We start from the raw sequence: 23,738 nt of genomic DNA, 5'->3' as shown, positions 1-23,738 counted from the left end.
GGTGAAAAACTTTTAGTGTAAATACATAAACCATATTTTATTAAATCATCGTGAATGCTAGTGAATTAAACAAAAAAAAAAAAAAGAAAGAAAGAAAGAAAAATTAAAAAATAACCAAAATGTAAACAGAATACCTGAAGAATGGTGGGAGGGCTGTGTTTGTGTGTGGTCTTCAACAGCTGAAAGTTTAGTTCATGAATATTAATCTATTCATACTGAAAATTTGCTTGGTAACCTTGCTCATTAATATTCATAAGCCCAAACCTTTACCCAAATAGGATTCATTGTGAAATCTGTCATTTGACTAGCGCCCACTTTCAGCCAATCGTAGAACGCCTATTTTGCGGACCTCCCCGTCATCTAATTAATATTCATGAGCAGGTCCTTCCCATAGTAGGATTCGTAATTTCTTCAGCCGGCAGCGTCAAAGACAAACGCCGTGTGGACTTCAAAACACAAATAATGTCTTACACAACCTTGCAGGGTAGGTACAAACAATCAAAATTATAACCTCCCCGGTGATTTCAATAAATGAGACAATTACCGCCTTTAAAAGCTGCTTTGTACGGCCAGGATATGAAATTGAATAAAAATAGCCGATGAGTTAAATTTAGACTGAGGGCAAGAAACACAGCTAACTGTTAGCGCGTTAGCTTTAGCACTAGCTTTAGTGCAAGTGCTCAACGCCCAGTTTCACAAAAATAAACAGACTTTTGGCTTTTTGCCATGATTATTTTTCATGTTTGCAGTCCACCTCATTATAGACTTCCTGGAGTGTGTAGTTTAAAAGAAGTATGTAAGTGTTTTTATCAGCTGGCTAGGTGTTAGCCGTTAGCATCAAGTCAGTGACATTGTTTCGTGTAAATAAAGCATTGAGAGTTATGTGCATTGAGCCAAACTGTACAAAATTAAGACATTTATAAGGACATTTAAAAAAAAATGATCTAAGGCATAACATTTGTCAATTTGATGTAGCAGGTGTTTGGCTATAGCTTATTATATTTATGATGGTAAAAATAAAGCTTCTATTATTAGGTTATTCTGATGTATTAAGACACTGTATTCAAATGTTGTTCACATTTGGAGTGGATGTTGACATTATATGATGCACTTGTGTCCTCCAGGTTGTTCAGTGCTGAGATACATCTAGATCAGAGCAGAGCGTGACCATGGATGAGGAGGACAGCCAGGATGAGTTGATCAACAGGAACGTCTCCCACGGAAAAGGGAAGAGGCCTGCCATGTCCATCATCTCTGATGACGGTTTGTAATCTCACATCAATAAATGGAGCAACACAGGAAGTTTTGTATGCCCCAAATGATCTCTATCCATCCTGGAAGGCCTGAAACATGAGATAATAATCAGAAAATAAACATATTTTTATGAAACTGAACAGTTTATTAAGACCAAAAAAAGTTTGCGTGTGTCATATTTGATACATAAAGCTTTTACGGCTCATATAATATGATACAATATCACTAATAATATCAGAGTTATTCTTACATTTATTATATAAAAATCAGTAAAGATTCTACAGCAAAAAGATATAAATTCTGAACATTAACTTTTTTTAAACATGTTTCTTTTTGATACGGGGTTAATGCTGATGAGAGGCTTTAGAAATCTGTGTATCAGATATGATGCAGTCAGGATTGCATTTAATAAATGCATATTTTTATTCTGTTTTCTGTTGTATTTCTAATGACTTCTCTTCCTGCATGTGACTGAAATTCAGAGGACGGCTCCGCAGACGAGGGGGAATCGGAGGAAGGAGAAACAGGCAGCGAGGAAGAAGATGACGACCAAGAGGAAGTCCTTGATGAAGAAGAGGATGAGGAGGATGAGAGTGAAGGTAAGATTTAACCTCAGCATGACTGTTTTATTGACATCTTTACTGTTATTATTTTTCGACTTCAAAAGCCCCCTTTTGAATTAGCTATTTAATGATTTAAATGTCTGCCATAATAATAATATCTTAATATTAATTATCTTCTTAGGGCCTTTTATCACCGCTAAATGTTAAGTTCACGGTAAAACTTGTGTTTTTATGCAATATTGCAGTTATTTAAAATAAATGATATATGTTCACATCATTGTCTTTTTTAAGATGTTTTCAACTTTAAATTTTATTATGGAAATGAAAACTAAAATGCACATCTAACCACATCATGCAATGTTATATCAGTCTTATAAAAGTGTTTTCCAACAGATAACCGATCATGTGGCACATTAATCGTTAGGAGTGGTGTGTTTGCATTTGCCCTTAAATATCACACCATCCTCAAACAAACCTGGGAGGGAAAACATTGTTGTTGTGTGTGTCTTCAGATGAGGACTCTGGTAATGTGCTGGAAGGAGCTGTGGGGAGTGTTGCTGTGGATGCAGCGGGTCTGAGCTCAGACGAGGACTCGGAGAAATGCCCCATCTGCCTGAACTCTTTCCACGAGCAGCCCGTGGCCACGCCGGAGTCCTGCGAGCACTACTTCTGTCTGGACTGCATCCTGGAGTGGTCAAACGTGAGGCTGCTGGGCTTTAACTGATTACATCATTCATGCATAAAGTTCTTGTCCATATTTGGTCATTGATTCTATACAGATATCCAGTACTATTCAGAATATGCAGCTACAGGTAGCTGATGCAATAGTGTTCATAAGTGTCACTTTAGTATCAAAACAATAATACTATTATAGTTTTTATATTTTCGAGTTGGCCTTTTATTGTGGGTAATTTTAGTAATTTTATGGGGGGGGGGTTGTCTTTTTTTTCTTTTTTTCTTTCAGTTTTAGTTATATTTAGTGCCGTCAAGCGATTAATTGCATCCATAATTAAGGTTTTTGTTTACATAATATATGTTTGTGTGCTGTTTATATTTATGTATAAATACACACACATGCATGTATATATTTAAGAAAAAAATTATATTTGTATATTAAATGTGTTTATATATTGTATAAATTATATGAATATAAATATATACATGTAAATATTTTCAAAAAATATACTGTATGAGTGAGTGTTTTTATATATATATATATATATATATATATATATATATATATACATCATATACATAGTACACACACACTATTTAAACAAACGATGTGATTAAGCGTTTGAAAGCACTAGATATTTTAGTACATGAAGTTAAACTAAATAAAAATGAGAAATGTTTTCTTGGCAACTAGCTGATATAAAAACAAAGAAATAAATGTTTATTTCAAGTAATTTTTTTAAATTATGGTTTTAATTAACTGTAGCACTGGTTCATAAACATTAAAGGTGCTGTTTGTAAGATTTTGACTCTACTAAAGGATAAAAATACCATAATATGTTTGCAGAAATTTAAGAAACTTGATAAGTTAACATACTTGTTTATCTGAAAAACAATGCTACACTCAGTTATTCTCTTTTGAAAATGTGTGCTCCGGGCCTGAATGTCAATCTTTGTTTTGGTTTGTGAATCCCGCCCACTGACAGTTTACCCAATTGTATTTCAGCACCCCGGGTTGCCAGTTGGCAGAAAACACAGCGTATTTCATTTAATACATCATGTGCTTGTTCCTGTTTGTCTCAATCTGGTAACCTGTGTGTGCATCAAGTCTGAGGAGGAGGGGCCGGGTGAAAACCCTCTCCAATATTTTGAATTTGGACTGCAATACCTAGTTCAACCACTCGGTGTCAATCCTACATACAGCACCTTTAATGTCATGTTTTCTTTTTGTTTGTTTTTTTGCAGAATGCCAACTCTTGTCCTGTGGACCGGATAGTCTTCAATAACATTCTCCTGAGAAAGTGCTACGGTGGGAAAGTTCAAAAAACAGTGAGTCGCATAAAGTGTCCTTACATCAGGATTGTTGTTGCGCATAAAAGGGGTTTGTTCACACCAAGAACAATGACTATATGAACTTTAACTATATAATAACTATTGGCTGTTAATGTTTTTCTAACGATACTGATCCTGTGTGTTGTTATTGTTATAGCTGTGATGTGAACTATATACTCTTAAGAATTAGAATGAGCCTTTTAAAAGACTGCATTTAAGAGTTGAAAAACATTAAAAACACAATATCATATTTTAAAAAAGAGTGGAAAAACTCAAGTTTACGTGAGTGGTGCATGTCAGTGTGAGAACATGCCTTAGTTGACAATAAATTTGTTGAAATGTATGAAATGACTATTTTAAATCTACTATAAAAAGTGTTGCAATTGCGATTAAATAATTTTATCAATTATAATAAAACATCACCTTTAAAAAATGGATGATGGTTTGTTAGGGGGACAATATTTAGCCGAGATACAACTATTTGAAAATCTGGAATCTGAGGGTGCTAAAAAAATCAAGATACTGAGAAAATCACCTTTAAAGTTGTCCAAATGAAGTTTTTAGCATTGCATATTACTAATCAAAAATTTAGTTTTGATATATTTACAGTAGTAAATTTACTAAATATCTCCAAAATATCTATTTACTTAATATCCTAATGATTTTTGGCATAAAAGAAAAATCAATCATTTTGACCCACACAATGTATTTTTGTCTGTTGCTACAAATATACTTCAGCGACTTAAGACTAGTTTTGTGGTTTGGGGTCACATATATTTTAGGGCTGGGAAAATAACTCAATGCATCGCGAATTGAGAAATGATTCGGCATCGATTCTGAGATTTTCAGATTCTTTCTTGAATTGATTCTGATCTTAGTTTTGAACAGCAGACAGCACTGCATGCTTTAGAAACAGCCGTACTCTGCTTGTTTCCAAATCCTTACAGACACTTGTACCTAAAATAATAATTCATAAAATTCGAAAAGGTTGAAGCAAATTACAAAGGTGTTCACAGTGGGCTGTTTACATTAATCTCGCGTCATAAAAGCATTCTAAGCTGAGGTGAAATTACAGACTCAGCCGAACGCACAATGAGCTTCATGAGCATTTGACTCCATTAGATTAGAGCGCCATCTGCTGTTAAAATCTAAGCTCAGAATCGATTCCAGAGGAATCGCGATGCATTCTGAAAATCTAAGAATCGATCCACGAATCGATTCTGCATCGATTTATCGTCTCAGCCCTAATATATATACAGTATATTCCTTGAAGAACACACTGAATGCACTTTAATATCAGCTTTGTGTTTGCTTAGATTGCAGTGAAGAAGCCTGTAAAACCTGGGGAGGAGCAGGTGGATGTGGACTTGGATCAGACCAGCTGTGAGGTTTGCGGGGGTCGAGACCGTGAAGATCGTCTCCTGCTCTGCGATGGATGTGACGCTGGGTAAGAAGTGTATGACAAACTCGCAAATACGACAGAAACTCAAAATCATTGATGTCCAGTCCTGCTCCTGGAGGGTCTTCCTGCAGAGTTCAGCTCCGGCACACCTGCCTGGAAGCTTCTAGTGAGTCTGAAAACATTGATTAGATGGTTCAGCTGTGATTAATTGGGTGTGGACTGAGGAGCCAAACTCTGATGGAAAGTTCGGGTACCCTGTGGGGTAGGTGCAAATGTGCAAAAGTCATCAATGATAAACTTGCAAAATAAACTTGAATTGAATTTCATAAAAATGATACATGTGGCTCCTTTAAAATCAGACTGGACAGGAAATATATAAAAAAATAGCTGATGGGATCGATTTAGACTGTTGATAATAAATGCAGCTAACATATTAGTTTTAATGCAAGTGCTTACGGCTCAGTTTCCCAAATTAAAATGTGTTTTGGAGTTTTGCACTGATCAATTTTTTATTTTTTTTTAATCCACTTCATAACTTTCCTGGTGTGTATAGTTTAAATGAAGCTGGTTGAGTGTTTTTATCAGCTAGCTTTATTTTAACTTGATGTTGATGTTAGCATCAGGTCAGTAACATTGACTTGATTTGACTTGATCTGTTGAGCTGTGTTGCCAAAATTGTCAATGGTTGAAATGCAACACTGTCAAACCATATTTAGTGTGTATGTGTGCTTAGGTTTCCTATTGCGTAAAAAGTTGCTTCAGTTGGTTTTTGTTAGCTAATAAAGCCAATCCTACATTGGGTCTTGTTCAAATCCCATCACATAAGTGTAAGGGTTTTAAATCTATTATATACAAATGGAATCAGTCTTCCCCAGTAATCTACATGAAATGATTAAATAATCACTCTGTCCAGTGAACGCAATTGACTATAATTGGTCTATCTTGACCAGTGCTGGGAAAAATAATGGGGATCAGGTGTGAACTGCTTATTTGTGGTACTTCAGCGACGATTTGGACATTGACTAACTTTAATAGACATTGAATTGAAAGATATTGATTAGAGAATTATAATTTAGAATAGAGATGTCAGTTTTCAGGAATTTTCACAATTGTTGATCATTAAAATCAGTTTTTTCTAAATGTCAGCAATAAGATCAAGAAGAGTACGTTTCCTTGTTTTTTTTTTGGACATTGAAATTCTTAATGAAAATGTCATAACTCAATCTTCTGGTGATGTATGCTGGACCTCTGCAATCATTTTGTGCATTATGCATTATATATGCATTATATACAGGGTTGCACATAAGTTTTTCAGCCTGGTTCTCACGAGCGCCTGGAGATTTGGTTTGGTCTTCACACTGCACATTGTGTGACCCAATAAATATAACTATAACAAATTAATAAATAATAGTGATGATAATATTATTGCACATTTTATATATATATATTTAAAACAAAATAAAAATAAAGTGTGATACTACTATTATATTTAAAATTAAAAGGGAATATTAAATAAAAATAAAATGATTTTATTGTACACTTAAAAACTAAAATGCTAATATTTACTTTATGAATTTTCATCATTTTCAAACTTAAAATCAGCAGGCTTTTATTTTTGGCGAGTTGCCGGCAAGTTAGCGCTGCCAATTGAAGAGCGTCAGTGAATGAAATTTTTGACATTTTTGCATTGTGCTTTGAAAACGTTAAATTTATACAGCGCAATATTTTTATTTCAGTCATGCATGCGTTATGTGCACCCGTGATTATATATAATTTTGTGTTTTTGTAATGGCAGGTACCACATGGAATGCCTCACACCTCCGCTGGACGCTGTACCTGTAGAGGAATGGTTCTGCCCTGAGTGCATCGCCAACAACCGCACATCAGGTCATCTTTCATTTCTCAAACCAGTCATTTCATTAACGACTTATGTATTAGGGCTAGGGCTGGGCGTTATATCTTAATTAGCTGTTCAATCTAAATTGTTTTTTTGTTTGTTTTTTTCAATGGGCAAAAGAAAATCATGTTTTTTTTTAATTATTTAAATGCAAATGCAAACATATCGAGATATTGAATATCGTAAACATTTTGACAATATCGAGATACAGTTTTTTATAATTTTTTATATATATATATATATATCGCCCAGACCTAATTAGGGCTGTCAAATAAAAATTCAAATTTCAAATCTATTTTTAATCCAAATTAAAAATCTACATTCGAAATGCGAAAACACTGCATCCGAATTTTAGGTGTGCGTCAGGCAGCTTTATCAGTGGAACACAAGATGCCATGACGATGTAGGTGTCATTGCATTTGAATGTTTTTGTTAGCCTGTCCAGTTGAGCATTCAAAATATTGTGAAAAAAAGAAAACATCGATGCGGAGAAGTTCTACGGCAAAAAACCAAGCGGATCACACAGAACACATATTTATCACATTTTCTATAGTGGCTTCTATCACCGTTGCACTTGCGTTGTCTCGCACAAGAGAGTCACATGTTTGGAAAGCCGTGTAAAATTACTGTAAGTTCAACTTTTTAAAAAATGTATGGCGGTTTTTCCCCATCCCACTTCATCTCATGTTTTTAAATGAAAAAAAGTACTCTTTGTGATTGGTTTTTGATCCTTATTATTAATCTATACATGCAATTTAATTATATGTGGTTTATAAACATTATTTTAAACATATGCACTTTTTTTTTTTTTTTTTACAAAGATAGCTGTGTTATTTTATTGCTTTGAATAAACGTGCATTAGTAATATTTTGCTCAATGCGCCCTCTTGTGGCCTCAGGAGAGAAGCCAAAAGCTTTTATTCCCCCTTTTTCATCCATTTTGACAGCCCTGTTACGTATTGTTCTAATAACCATGTTTTTCCTGCTAATATCTTGTTTTAGGTTCTGAACAAATCAGTGAGGACGAGAGAAGCTCTCTCCCCACCACCAGCCGTCCCCGGTCCAGACCCACCCGCGCCATCGCACGCACCCAGCACAGCGAACGAGTTCGGGCCAACGTCAACAGGCGGCGCATCACACAGGCACGCACTGCAGTGCAGGTTTGCATGATGCTTTCGCTTTGCTGTCTAATCACAAGTGTGTAACAGTGTCTTTACTGATGTGCTGCTGGGCTGAGATTGGTGTGTCACTGAGATGATGAATCCGGTCTAACCCCATGTTAGTTTTGTTCAAATACAAGTAAATGGGATAACTAAATGCTAGAACAAGTATGAACTGAACTGTTAAGGTCTTTGCACACTGAGTCTGAAATTTTTACAAATAAATAAGACTCAATCATGTTTACACATTGCTTCGTGTGCAAGGACCTTTACTTTTGCTCATACTTGGGCTTAGTGAGTGAACTTTGGGAATGTTTTGTGCAGTACTGCTTTAGATATGAGCTAATGTGTCTTTGATTCTGTGTGGTATTGTGTTCTAGCTCGCTCCCAGATATATGATGCAGTCCACGTGGTTGGATGAGACCATCAATGCTGTAGTGGCCGGACTCAACACAGCCGTTTATGTGCGAGACTTGACCCCTCGCCCCAGATCCCGCCGGAGGAGAAAGACAGGTGAGACAGATTTGTTCTGGCTGATCTTATCACACATGGTCTGAGTGTATGAAATCTGAAAAATACTTCAGAATCTGAAAAAAGCGAGTTTTTAATTGGATTAAAATATATTGTGTAATATAGCTACAATTTCGAAGAACTATTATCTGTTTTAATATGTTAACAGTAATTTATTTCTGTGATCAAAGCTGAATTTTCAGCATCATTACTCCAGTCTTCAGTGTCACATGATCTTCAGAAATCATTCTAATAATGCTGATTGAAGAAACATTTCTGATTATCAATGTTGAAAACAGTTGTGCTGCTTCCCTGATATTCTCTGATGAATAGAATATCATCATCATTATTTATTTTTTTGTAACATAAATGTTTTTACCGTTGCTTATGATCAGTTTAATGTGTCCATGCTGATTAAAAGTATAAACTAATGTTACTGCCTACTAACCGTTTCGCCTGATTGGGTAACCTGAGATGGATCATAATACCAGGTGTAATCAGGTTTAGATTTCATTAACCTGGCTGTTCAGTTGGGTGTGGTTCTGTCTGATCTGAATGGGATTCTCTTACTTGTTCATGCAGTTAAAAGAAGGAAAACCAAAAGCAAATCCTCAGCAACCTCAGGGGGAAAAACAAACATGGGAGTCAAGAGACGGAAACGCAAAGTGAGGAAGTCAAAATCGAGAAGAAAACTGGTGAGCTCTCAGCAGATCAATAACCACTACAATTTGAAATGATGTTTCTGTAGCCTGTGGTTTTCTACCCCATTGTTGAAAGCTCTTATATAAATGTTTTGCTGATTAAAAGCATTGCTTTACCATCTCCATGCAAGAGGACATAAAAGTTTGTAGTTATATGTCTGTGTCATTAATGTTTGTTTTCTATCTTTTTGCCCTTTCAGGTCCTAAAGAGGGGAACCAATTCCCGAGGTCGTATTGCACGGAGTTTAGGCATTAAGAAACCCAAGTCTGGCTCCATGATTCCTTCAGTTTATCGGCCTTCAGAGTACAGTTTAGGAAGCATGCGTGCAGAAATCGGAGCAGCCTCCCTCTCAGTGTATGGAGATCCCTTTGACCTGGACCCCTTTGATGATAGGTGACGTTTTATTAAGCGTACAGCGATGGTCTTTTCATTAACTATTTTTATTAAGTGAGTGGTTAACTTAGTTTTTGGATTTATCTTTGTAGGGAGGACGAGATTCAAGTTCCGACGCCATCCTCGGTTCTGGATGCTAAACGCCGTGGCCTTTCCCATTCTGCCTTGCGATCCCATCAGCCTGTGGCCAGACCCATAACTGCCGGACTCTCCAGGTAGCTACTGGGGGGGCGGGGGGGCGCTCTTTATGGTCTCAATGGAGGAAACAGATAATTTCTACTTTTAAGGTGGTGAAAATCATAATGAAAATAAGTTTGAGTTTTGGATAGGTGATCCTAGTTGTGTGCTGGTTTCCAGGCGAGGTGTGAGTGTCCCACAGGTGGCAGATGTTGCAGAGGAAGCCCCTGTATCAGATCTGCTGGGAAGCATCCTCAGTGGTCAAAGCATGCTTCTCATGGACAGTTCAGATGTGGTCATCAACAGAGACGGTTCCCTCAAAGCAACCAAAGCCGGTAAGTCATGCTTTGGAGATTTTTATATCAACTCTTAACTACTCGTAAGCAGGAAAGGTTTTTTTTTTCTCAGTTGGGGTTGTATGCTATACTGGTACTAAAATGATGACGGATGCCCCTCTGGCCCTGAAACAATGTAAATTCACTTTTATTTTGATATACATGACAATGCGCTATAGCATTAATAGGCTATAACATGAAAAGAGATTGTAGGTGTTGTAGGAATCACTGTAGGGTGCCTTTTTGGTGTACTGTACATAAATAGCTCATTTGCCATGATATTTTGACATAAAAGTTACTATGAAAGGGTGTGTTATATTAGGATAAGTTTTTATATTCATAACAAAAGCATTGTTTGTCTCTTTAGATACATTTTCTAGATTTTTTATTTTTTATTTTTTTTTTGTGTAAGAGGATGCATGTTATTTTGCTGTGTCCCATGCAACACTCATTAAATCTGAATGAGAGTAGAATATTGTCAAATCATAAAATTTAAAACAATTTTGTTAAAAAAGATTACTCAATTTGAGTGTATTCGTCATTTGGTAATAAAAACTATATTTTTATTTAAATATGGGGGTGGGGTAAATCAGTGTGATTTGAGTATTGTGAGGGTTAAGAGGCACTCTATGGTGATATTGACCTATTTACTAAATATATATATATATATATACAGTCAGGTCCATAAATATTGGGACATCGACACAATTCTAATCTTTTTGGCTCTATACACCACCACAATGGATTTGAAATGAAACGAACAAGATGTGCTTTAACTGCAGACTTTCAGCTTTAATTTGAGGGTATTTACATCCAAATCGGGTGAACGGTGTAGGAATAACAACAGTTTGTATATGTGCCTCCCGCTTTTTAAGGGACCAAAAGTAATGGGACAGATTAACAAGCATAAATCAGACTTTAACTTTTTAATACTTGGTTGCAAATCCTTTGCAGTCAATTACAGCCTGAAGTCTGGAAGGCATAGACATCACCAGACGCTGTGTTTCATCCCTGGTAATGCTCTGCCAGGCCTCTACTGCAACTGTCTTCAGTTCCTGCTTGTTCTTGGGGCATTTTCTCTTCAGTTTTGTCTTCAGCAAGTGAAATGTATGCTCGATCGGATTCAGGTCAGGTGATTGACTTGGCCATTGCATAACATTCCACTTCTTTCCCTTAAAAAAATCTTTGGTTGCTTTTGCAGTATGCTTCGGGTCATTGTCCATCTGCACTGTGAAGCGCCGTCCAATGAGTTCTGAAGCATTTGGCTGAATATGAGCAGATAATATTGCTTGAAACACTTCAGAATTCATCCTGCTGCTTTTGTCAGCAGTCACACCATCAATAAATACAAGAGAACCAGTTCCATTGGCAGCCATACATGCCCACGCCATGACAATACCACCACCATGCTTCACTGATGAGGTGGTATGCTTTGGATCATGAGCAGTTCCTTTCCTTCTCCATACTCTTCTCTTCCCATCATTCTGGTACAAGTTGATCTTTGTCTCATCTGTCCATAGGATGTTGTTCCAGAACTGTGAAGGCTTTTTTAGATGTTGTTTGGCAAACTCTAATCTGGCCTTCCTGGTTTTTGAGGCTCACCAGTGGTTTACATCTTGTGGTGAACCCTCTGTATTCACTCTGGTGAAGTCTTTTCCTGATTGTTGACTTTGACACACATACACCTACCTCCTGGAGAGTGTTCTTGATCTGGACAACTGTTGTGAAGGGTGTTTTCTTCACCAGGGAAAGAATTCTTTGGTCATCCACCACAGTTGTTTTCCGTGGTCTTCCGGGTCTTTTGGTGTTGCTGAGCTCACCGGTGCGTTCTTTCTTTTCAAGAATGTTCCAAACAGTTGATTTGGCCACACCTAATGTTTTTGCTATCTCTCTGATGGGTTTGTTTTGTTTTTTCAGCCTAATGATGGCTTGCTTCACTGATAGTGACAGCTCTTTGGATCTCATATTGAGAGTTGACAGCAACAGATTACAAATGCAAATAGCACATTTGAAATGAACTCTGGACCTTTTACCTGCTCCTTGTAAATGGGATAATGAGGGAATAACACACACCTGGCAATGGAACAGCTGAGGAGCCAATTGTCCCATTACTTTTGGTCCCTTAAAAAGTGGGAGGCACATATACAAACTGTTGTAATTCCTACAACCGTTCACCTGATTTGGATGTAAATACCCTCAAATTAAAGCTGAAAGTCTGCAGTTAAAGCACATCTTGTTCGTTTCATTTTAAATCCATTGGTGGTGGTGTATAGCGCCAAAAAGATTAGAATTGTGTCGATGTCCCAATATTTATGGACCTGACTGTATATATATATATGTTTTTTTGTGTATATATGTTTATATTTATATATATGTATAAATATATATATTTTTATATGTGGTTCATAGATGAACTTTTTACATTTACAAATGTTATTTTAAATACATAAAAAACAACTTAAATGCAGGTAAATTTTATACTTTCATATTTCAAATAACTTTTGAGACAATAAAATGTCAAAATATAAGTGTAAAATTGTTATTCAGTATAATAGTCCGGACTTTAATTTTATTAATTTTAAAATACTTCTTTAAATAAACATATAAAATGGCAAGTTAAAAAATATATTTGTTGTCTTGGCATTTTCAAGTAAGTGTTGGCTGTTATATTAAAAGGACTATGTCTTTAAAGGACTTTTGTCCCGAAAATGCAGTTTATCAGAGATCATTCTGTGTAACAGGAATAAGAAGTTATTCTGAAATCAAATAAAAAACTGATAGTCATTAGACAGTCTGTGACATCATCAAATGGCTCCTGAAAGACCGCGTGGTGCTGCAGAAAAGTGAGTTTATTGCTCTTAAATACTTGATAATTTAGTCTTTTCATGGTGTGGTAACGTAGGTTACAAAAACACATGTCATTCAGTGAAATGCCAAAAAAAAAAATATTGTTGTTATATATATATTTTTTTAAGTAAGTAGATGTTGTGAATAATTGTGATTATCTTTACTGGTCAAGCTCAGTGTTTGAAATGGATGGTCAGCTGATTGCCTGCAATGTAAGCTAAAGTAGACGTTTTGTCATGCAGGGTAATGTTTTTGCCATTCAGTGTAATGCGAATTCTCTGTTACATCACACTGTCGTCCATTACACTGAATGACAGTATCACTGTAGAAATAACAATTTTAGCATCTTATTGATATTACAGATAAATGAGGAATGTTTAGCATTAACAAATATGTTAAACTTAATAAATATAAATTTTTGAATGCATTTTGGTATTGTTTAATTTGTTATTGATTAATTTTAGACACACTTGAACAGAAGGAGACGATAGGCACTGGAAAAAGCCAAAAAGCTAAATTTAAGTAATGTTTTAATTTAATGACACATTAGTACTAAAAACATTTCAGTTATGGGAACAATGGCAATATTATCTCTCTTTTTGGCTAATCGTCATTCAGAGTAACAAACTATGGTCATTCAGCATAACAGATATATTTATGTAAAAATGAAACAATATACTTATTCTGACCTGTACATATTAAAATACAAAAAACAATGTGTGATCATACTACATACATTAGTATGTGATCATACTAAAATAATATTTAAAATGACTTTCACTTCCTTACAAAAATGTTTTGCTGGGAAAACCTAGTGGTTTGAAGGACATTAGCAAAGTATAAAGATTAAAAAATTAAAGTTGATTGATATTTGAGGGCTGCGTTGTGATGCTTAAATAGTCTTTTAATATGTCATCAAATAATTCATGGTTTAAATATGCCTAACAAGATTTTTTGGTATATAAATATTGTTACACTGAATGACATTTTATACACACACACACACACACACACACACACATATATATATATATATATAAACATACACTTGGATTACAGAATAAAGAGTTATTTTTTACAAATTTTATCAAGTTCAAATTATTTTTAATTTCAAATTATTTCCAGTTGTTTTGTAAAATTGAAAAATATAGTTGCAGCAATTGCTATGCATGTTATTTACATGTTAGTTCTCTTTAAATAGCGTGATATCATCTTGCTATCGATTTTCTAAAATATTGGCATTGGCCATTGGTTGACCTCTGAATAACAGTTATATATAACACTGTTAGCTGGTGGTTAATTGACATTTTGACTGTTGATAACTGTTATTTTGCACAATGAATCGCAAACTTTGATTTAAGTAATCCCTAGGGATGTCAAACGATTAATCGCATCCAAAATAAAAGATTTTGTTTACGTAATATTTGTATGTGTACTGTGTGTGTGTGTGTGTCTGTGTCTGTGTATGTATCTGTGTGTGTGTGTGTGTATATATATATATATATATATATATATATATATATATATATATATATATATATATATTTTTTTTTTTTATGTGACACACATACATGTATATATATATATATAATGCTATTTTTATATATTAAATATATTTATTTAAAATGTAGACATGTAAATATTTTCAAAATATTAACTGTTTGTGTGTGTATTTATATTTACATAATAAATATACACAGAACACACACATATTATGCAAACAAAAACTTATTTTGGATGTGATTAATTGCGATTAATCATTTGACAGCACTAGTATTCCCATATTTATTTTGCTTGTAATGAGTGTCAATCTATTTATCCCAAAACAGCAAATAAACCTGGAAAGAGTATTGAACAAATACATAAATCCAATACTAACAACTCTATAAACATGGGGTATATAACAATCATGCACAATGTTCTCCATGATTCACATTTGATCTATAATGGATGCAGCATTAGTATTTTGTTTCTATATTTGCATCCACACACATAAGCCAAACCTTTGTGTTCTTTCTAAGTGTGTCTGTTTGGTTTTAGCTATAGTAACTTTGTTGCATGTTTTTCATCCTTTCAAAAAGAAAATGTTTATTTGTTCCTTTCAGTGTCCCTGTCCTTGCCAAGAAACACTAATCCTAGAGGTTCAAGCTCAGGAGAAACAGGAAACACCCCAAACTTAGAAACAAGTCTCATACAACCCTCTGGAGAGGCTGGTCCTTCCTCCAGCCCATTGAGGAGGCCCCTACCAGCACACAGTTCTCCTGGGTCCTGTTCCACACCACAGAATCCCACATCTCCAACCTCCCCTCATCTTCCTCATTCTCACCCGTCTCCCTTGGGACAACCCCGATTGGATCTGGGAGCTCCTCATAGGCCTGTCACCCTAAACCCACCTAGACCTGGGAATAGCCACTTGAGCACCAATGACATTAGAAGTCAACCCCTCCCAAGGATGCCAAATTGCCCTTCTGACTCTCTCCATCAAGACAAAGATGGTCCTGTCCGACAGCCACCTGTCAAAAAGCCCCCTCCTAAGCCTGTATGGGTGGATGTTTCTGTATTGCCAAGAATACCAAAAATTAAAAGGGACAGTACCTCTAGTGCAAATAGTAGCAGTGGCAGCAGTAGCAGTACTTTGCCTGGGTCTTCAGTGAACAGCTTAGCAGGCAATACAGGTAGGGAACGTAGCGTTGATCAACAAGGTACAGGTGCGAGTCAGCAAAACAGGACAGTGGATGCTCAGAGGCAAAGAGCAGAAAGAACTGGTGCTTCATCATCATTTTCCAGCTCTTTCACCTCTACTACATCATCTTTTAGTGCCTCTTCAAACTCACGCCCCTCTTCTTCTTCTGTCAGTTTCCGTATAAATGCTAGCGGAAACCCCTGGCAAGCTCGGCGACTTCCTGCATCAGGAGGGACTCTGCCTGCAGGTGATGAGAAATCAGTAAAGAGGAATAATAAAAGTAAACAGATGCTGTTGTCTTTAAGAGGAAAAATCAAAGAGGAGAAGAGTGAGGTCTATGATCCCTTTAACCCTACGGGGTCTGATTCCTCTGATAATGAACCAGAAAATGAGGGTCCTGATGTTGGCGTCCAACATACTGGACCTCGGGTGCCAATTGGAGCCAATGAGGATGCCCGTCATCCAATCAAATATGCGCCTCTGGATGTACACTCTGATACAGAGAGAGGCTTGGAAATGTGTGCAGAAGTTAAAACAGAGCCAGAATCTTTGTGGGACAGACCGTGCAAAGAATCTCCACATCATTCAGACACAATGCATAGTCCATCTGCCTCAGGAGGTCCTGCTTTGGATTCAACTAGATGCGAAGCAGGCGTGGATACTGGAAGTGGTGGAACTCCAGGAAGCCCTTTTCAGAAAACTGAAGAGCACTCCAGATCAAGCTCATCATGCAGTGAAAATAATGTTAAGGTGGAGGTGAAGTCTGAACCTGCGACTGGACCTCCACCCATCAGGCCCCAATCAAAGTCACTAGAAGAGTCTCTAGCCAATCTACAACAAGCTTATAAAGGAAATGGGGTCTGTAAAGAGCTGCCTTCAGTCAGTGGTGCTTTTAATTCTTCTAACACAGCTAAGGACAAGGAGGAAAGACCTCAGAAGGCCGAGTCCAAGGATAGGAAGCGGCCACCATCAAACTCGCAAAGCCTTTCATCTGAAGATTCCCATAAAAAGAAACACTCAAAGTTAAAAGAAAAGAGGAGGTCACGCTCAAGGTCAAGAGATCGGCGGAGATCCCGTTCGAAATCGAAAGAGAGGCAGCATTCCCGATCAAGGTCGAAAGAGAGGCGACGTCCACGATCAAGAGACCGGAGGTGTTCCTCGAGTTCCAGCAGTAGAGAAAGGAAGACGAGCGGGAGAAGAGCGAGTCGTGAGAGGAATGACAGCCGAGGGAGAGAAAGACATCAAAGGGAGAGGTCCAAAGAAAGAAGGCACTCCCAATCTCATTCGTTTTCTAAATCAAGATCCAGAGAAAGGAGAAGAACATCAACGGATCAGGGTGAGACTAGGCTAAAGAGGCAGAAGTCAAGATCAACATCTAGGGAGCGTAAACGGCGGGAGGATCGATCTGAGATCTCTCGGCGTACAGAAAGGAGGTCCCATAAGTTTACAGAGCCCATGTCCACTGAATTACATGAGCCTGCTCTTAGTGCAAACAAGATTACAGTGCCTGTGAAGACAGAGAGAGATGCGAGACCACATGAGTGTGAGACAACTATTGCATTACCATCAGTTAAAGTTGAGATCAAGGCTTATGGACTTGGGTCATCAAAACATGATGACCCAACCAGAACACTTCAAGAAAGCAAGGATGATGTTTCACTTGAGCTGCTTAAGCCTGATGAAATTAAACAGGAGGAACCTTGGCCCACTGGTTCTGGCAAGGAGTTGAAAGACATCAAAAAGGAGGAGGAAGTCTGTCTCAACTTGTGTGGAGAATTAGATTTAGATGGCAGTAAAGAGATGGAGAAAGAAGAGGTGGCATCTTTAGACATCTTCAGCATGGAATCACCAAATGTTAATGAAATTAAATCAGGCAGTGCTGATTTAGAGAAGAGCTATACTAGCTTACAGGATGAGATGAAAGGGCAAGAAATGGTTGTTGAGCAAAAAATTATAAAAATTGAAAAAATATGGCCTGATGAAGATGATTCACCAAGCTGCAGTGACAACCCTCTTGTCATCAATTTAGATATGCCTGACATAGATGCAGTGAACTTTAAAAAGGAACCTACAGAGTCTTATCATTCACCACCTTTGGAGGAGGACATGGAGATGTCACCTCTTCAGCTGCCAGACCTGCCAATAAAACAAGAACCTGTTGTTTCTTCTGATGAAGATATCAGTGTTGATTACTTGATTGATAATTTAGACTCCATTAAGAAGGAAATGAGTGAGAGCTCTGTGGCCGACTCAACAGAAGCTGATGATCCAAAGTCTGCCATCCCAGAGGCTCCAGCAGAGGATAAACAAACTACTGAAACAGTTACACCTGGTGCAAAGTCTAAATCGCATGGAAAACGAGTTACGTGGAATTTGCAAGAACCAGTAGAACCCCAGTCTGAGAAATTAAGCAGTGAGTAAACATTTTTTGCTGCAACTTGTTGACTTGACCCATTTAGTTTTGCTCCCTATTCACACCAAGTCTGAATTTTAGGTGGTTTCAATAGTTGCATTACAGTTGTTCATCACAGACCAGGGGTGTCCAATCCTGCTCCTGAAGGACCGATGTCCTGCACAGTTGAGCTCCAACCAGATCCAACATACTTGCCTAGAAGTTTATTGTGAATCTGAGGACCTTGATCAGCTGGTTCAGGTGAGTTACATTTGGGTTGTAGGACAGTGGCCCTCCAGGAACAGGTTAGGACACCCTTAGTTAAGCTCCAGCTTAAGCCAACACACTTGTCTGGGAAGTTTAGTCTCCGGACAGATTCAGCCTTCGAAATGAGACCCAGCATTTGACATTTAATGCTGGTTCAGGTGTGTTTTATTAAGGTTGGTGGTAAGGTCAGTGGCCCTTCAGGAGAACGATTGGACACCCCTGGTCTGTAACGAACTCTGCAACTATTAAGATAATGACTAAGGGTGTGTTCACTGTTGTTCATTTGGTTCAATTGGTTCGGACCAAAAAGGAAAATTATACATTTGGTCCTAGTCTGCTTAGCGTTCACACTGGCATTTTTGACAGCGAACCTAAAGACAGTGAACCTAAAGGCATAGTGACACGTTCACAACTTGATTGGTCGGCTTGAATGACGTATGTGTGACAGAACTCAGCGAACACCCCAAGCAAAAGGTGTGTTTGACTTAAAGCGGCGCTGAGGGTGTTTGATATCTAAGCACCCATTAACCAATCAGTACGCTCAGCGCCTCTTTAAGTTGAACACAACTAATGCCGTCTGCTGGGCTAAGTGCGCTCATTCTTGCGTGTACATATAATTTTTTTTCACTACCTGCAAACTCACAAGGAGCTCATAAAAGGCACTTTACCTCATTGCTTCATGTTTGCCCTCTGCTCATTTTGTTTTGGTTACACTGTGTCATCAAATCATGTCGCATAGCGTCGCATCTTGTCATTACCTTCTGTTTTTGGTTCATTTAGAAGTATTTGGTCCTTGTTGCATTCATATTTCATTCGAACCACACCAGAGTTCGTTTGGAAGCAGACCGAGACCCATCTTTTTAGCGGTCTCTGTCCGCTTGTTTGGTGCGCACCAGGGTTTGGATGGCAGCTTTCACACTTACTCGAATGAACCGCACTAACAGAGCAATCGCACCAGGGTTCAATTTAATCAAACCAAACATGACAAGTGTGAACACACCCTAAATGACTTTAGTCACAGAAGATTTAGTGTGAAGCATTCAGGTAACGTAAAACTTAAAATGTTTTTGAAAACTAGTTAAAATATTCTGAATGTTTTCCCATGCCTCTTTTAGAACTTGCACTTTTCAAATTAAAACTCAAGCAAGAAGGGTCGCGAAGGTCTGCTACAACCCCACAAAATCAGGTACAGTGTCTTAAAGAGAGAGATTGCCCCACACCCCCATTTAACATTTCGATTTTCTTAAAGGGTTACTCCACCGAAAAATGTTGTCATTAATTACCCCCATGTCGTTCCAAACCCATAAAAGCTGTGTTCGTCTTCAGAACACAATTTAAGATATTTTGGATGAAAAACGGGAGGCTTGTGACTGTCCCATTGACTACCAAGTAAATTTCACTGTCAAGGTCCAGAAAAGTATGAAAGACAGAATAGTCCATCTGCCATCAGTGGTTCAATCTGAATTTCATGAAGCGACAAGAATACTTTTTGTACGCGAAGAAAACAAAAATAAAAACTTTATTCAATAATTCATCTCATCTGTGACACAGAAGAGCATACGCTGCTTGAATTCAGCAGATGTTTTCCAAAATGGGGGTACGGTTATGTGGAGAGAGACAGAGGAGACAAACTGTTGAATAAAGTCATTATTTTTGTTTTCTTCGCATACAAAAAGTATTCTCGTCATGTCTTTCATCCTTTTCTGGACCTTGACAGTGTAATTTACTTGGCAGTTAATGGGACAGTCACAAACCTCCCGGTTTTCATCTAAAATATCTTAAATTGTGTTCCGAAGACGAACAAAGCTTTTATGGGTTTGGAACGACATGGGGGTAAGTGATTAATGACAAAATTTTCATTTTGTGGTGGAGTATCCCTTTAACTTCTATCTTTTTCTAACTTAAGGTTCACTCTTGCATGCATTTTTCAGAAGACAACATATTTTGAAGACTGTTGATGTCCAATGTAAACCACATTGACTTAATTGTGTTTTAAAAAACCACAGATGATAATAACCAGTGTTCATCACATATGCTGATTGATATCTAAGTGTGTTTTTTTTTTTTTTTTTTTTACTTGCATTGTGATATTAAATTGTATTAAAACAGCAACAATAAAAACAATTAGTTAAGTTAGCTGATTATCCTAAAATTCCATATCACCGTCAGTTCATACTGCTGTTAACAATTTCTCTGCCAAGCAATGTGATGAGACCTGTTTTCTGGGTTTGATCAGGTGACATTCAACATATACCCCATTACAGTACATAACTGCAGAATTGTCATAACACTTTTTAACTGAAAAGAAACTCTTTGGGTTACATAAATTTAGCCTCATGAACAAGCTTTTAACAAAAATGAATACAAGACTGTCATTTCTCCACTTTTAATAGAAATTATTTTGGATATCAATGCATATCATAATTATTGTCCGTGATATGTAGTTGCTTTGAGCAACCAGAAGGTGTCATCGTGTCACTATTTCCATTCATAATTTGCAGCTTGCTCTCTGGATGCAATTTCTATTGTACCCATGTGATCGAAACTGAAAGCAGGCATATAAGGCTTGACTTCAGAAGAAATGAAAGTTAACATTCTTTAGGAAACTGCATCCTTCCCAAGGAGTGTCCCAGTCAAAAACAAGTTTATCATGATTTATGAGGGTTATGATGTCATGTTTGTTTTAAGCAGTTGATGCTGATTGTTTCTGTGATTGTTTTTCAGTCATCAGCTACATAATATAATTAATTAAAATAAAATAAAAAAAATAATTCAGGAGCAACAAATCTGTGCTTGATAAATTACTTCACATTCCCTTCAGCAAAGGGAAATCCCAGAGCACAGGAAGTTGAGACGTCTCACAAATCTTTTGAACATTTGGTGGGAATTTTCATTATCTGAGACAGTAGGAGTGCTGTTATGGGTACTTCAGTACTACCCATATTAGTTCATATTAAAGGATAAAGCTTCATTTCAGGCTGAACCAAAACTCATGGCATCGGTCTCCAGCCTGCCTTCCCAAGATGAATCCATCAAACCAAAATCCCGCAAAGATGTTTTACACGACCCCAATCAGACAGAGAAGGTGACTAGGGCACAATTACATCATATCTACTTTTTCATTGCATTGTCTTGATGTCATGAATTTGTAAACATTGTTTGTCGTTCTGTAGTACATGAAGAAACTCCATATGCAAGAGCGAGCAATAGAGGAGGTCAAACTGGCCATAAAACCCTTCTACCAGAAAAGAGACATCACGAAAGAAGAGTACAAAGATATTTTGCGCAAAGCCGTTCAGAAGGTATTTGTGTGACGTCAGATGTTTTCATTTGTGGTTGTTTTTTCATATCCACTTGTACGGCGTGTTACAACCGAAGTCCACACCTGTGAGGAGCAAATTTGCATATGCAGATTTTGTTTCCCTCTACTCCAATGGCCCATTTCTTAACTATTGTGAAATCATAATCATGTTGTCATGTGAAAATGACCCCATTCATATCATCTTTGTCTCATTCACAAGGTGTGTCACAGCAAGAGCGGGGAGATCAACCCGGTGAAAGTAGCCAACCTGGTCAAAGCCTATGTGGATAAGTATAAGCATGCAAGAAAACACAAGAAAGAAGAAACTGGGCAAATCCAGCACGCAGATGTCCCAAAAGACTCCCTGTCTCCAATGTGAGGCAGAGGGTAGCAGCTACATGCTTTTCATATGGTATCTTATATATAATAGTGATCAATAGTAAATTTGGGGGTTTTTTTTTTTGTTTTTTTTTAATCTGTGCATTTCTATAATGACATGGGAAACTCCTAAGGGCTCAACATCTTGTCATCAGTTATCAAATTAACCTTTTTGAATGTTTATATGTTTTCTTTTGAATGTAAAGATCATCTGGAAGTATCCAGATACAGAATGGGCTGAAAATCTTTACGTTTGCCACTGTTCAAAACAGCACCCTCTTCAAGAGGGTGTTGAATACTATGCTATTTTAAGCAGAACGTTTAAGTTGTCAGACAGGCTCTTGCATTGTCAGACACATGTTTGAATGTACAGTATGTATACGTCATATATATATATACACACACAATACTCTTGAACCTGTCGTTCCACCATGAATAACTGACACTGGAGAGCATAGTAATTGTTTTGTGGTTAATGAGAATATAAGCATTATGTTGAGGAACAAGGTGCAGAAGATCCTCTGCGACATTCTGTGATCTCTCAGAAAACTCAGAGTATTTATTTGAATTAAAATATCTTTCTGAGATCCAGTCTTTATGAGACTCTGGAATCAATTTGGTTCTTTGGTTCACCCTCATTGAAATGCTTTTGTTGTAAATAGAGAAATAATAGGGTTTTCTCGTGACACACGTGAACGGCTGTAATTTACCTTTTCTGTTCCGTTGAAATGTGACCGTTTTCATTTTAAAAAGTTTCCGGCTGAATGTTTGCCAGTTGTTTCTCCTGATTGCTATTGTTTTCTTTTTTCTGTTTGTGGATGACATGCTAACAAACGACATTCAGCCTATAAAATAATAATGAACTATTTCTATATGCACTTCTGAGGTTTCAATGACAAGTATTAATTAGAAAAGTTGATAGCTAAAAGTGTATTTCAAAAGTTTTTTTTTTTTTTTTTTTTTTTTTCTGAACACTTTTCCCTAATTATGTCATTATAATTGCTTGAGAAATGTTTGTAAGATTTCTGAACTGATCATGTAACTTGAGTTGCATCTCACGGTGAGGCGTGCAGAATGTTTGGCCTGTTTTCCTGTGACAAATCACATCGAGTTGATCTGAGGGTTGATTCGTTTCCAGATTTGAGAGAGATGATTCTAATCTCTAAACCTGAGTGAACTTTATCATATGAATCCAAGCAGTCACAGAATGCATAATTAGTGATGTGAGTTGAGTCATACATAATGCTGTCTTTGTAAATAATTTTATTAAACACTTTATTTAATAAAAAATACAAATCCTTTGGCATGTTTCCTAAGGGGGTTTGCTTTACAGTCCAAAAATGGGTGAATATTGAATGATTAATGTACAATAAGTAATACATTCTGGAAATAATGTTTAGTTAGCAGGAATTTTTAAAATGTTTATTAATGAAATGTGCTGTATAATTGTGTCACCGTCTTGAAATTTAAA

The 23,738-nt window shown here is 37.0% G+C and overlaps 1 protein-coding gene across 4 annotated transcripts; it reads left to right on the top strand.

Moving 5' to 3' along the window:
• Nucleotides 1-331: 331 nt before the first annotated feature.
• Nucleotides 332-23,570, top strand: LOC109070799 (PHD and RING finger domain-containing protein 1-like). 4 transcript variants are annotated; one of them, XM_042753398.1, is made up of 18 exons: nt 332-484; nt 1,125-1,263; nt 1,737-1,853; nt 2,330-2,517; nt 3,738-3,821; nt 5,141-5,271; nt 7,022-7,113; nt 8,125-8,282; nt 8,663-8,795; nt 9,375-9,487; nt 9,694-9,887; nt 9,980-10,102; nt 10,245-10,399; nt 15,352-18,342; nt 19,704-19,774; nt 21,566-21,673; nt 21,762-21,890; nt 22,110-23,570. In XM_042753398.1, the coding sequence occupies exons 2-18, from the start codon at nt 1,170-1,172 to the stop codon at nt 22,266-22,268; spliced, it is 5,040 nt and encodes a 1,679-aa protein (XP_042609332.1). In that variant the 5' UTR covers nt 332-484; nt 1,125-1,169; the 3' UTR covers nt 22,269-23,570. The 4 variants fall into 4 exon arrangements, with proteins under 4 accessions (XP_042609332.1, XP_042609334.1, XP_042609333.1 ...); XM_042753399.1 differs by lacking the exon at nt 332-484 and adding an exon at nt 535-796; XM_042753400.1 differs by lacking the exons at nt 21,566-21,673; nt 21,762-21,890; nt 22,110-23,570 and adding an exon at nt 18,424-18,582.
• The last annotated feature ends 168 nt before the right edge of the window (nt 23,571-23,738 follow it).

This window comes from Cyprinus carpio, chromosome B25 (genome assembly GCF_018340385.1).
Source record: "Cyprinus carpio isolate SPL01 chromosome B25, ASM1834038v1, whole genome shotgun sequence".
Lineage (NCBI taxonomy): Eukaryota > Metazoa > Chordata > Actinopteri > Cypriniformes > Cyprinidae > Cyprinus > Cyprinus carpio.
The sequence above is the reverse complement of the archived record's forward strand: the minus strand, read 5'-3'. Positions and strand labels throughout refer to the sequence as shown.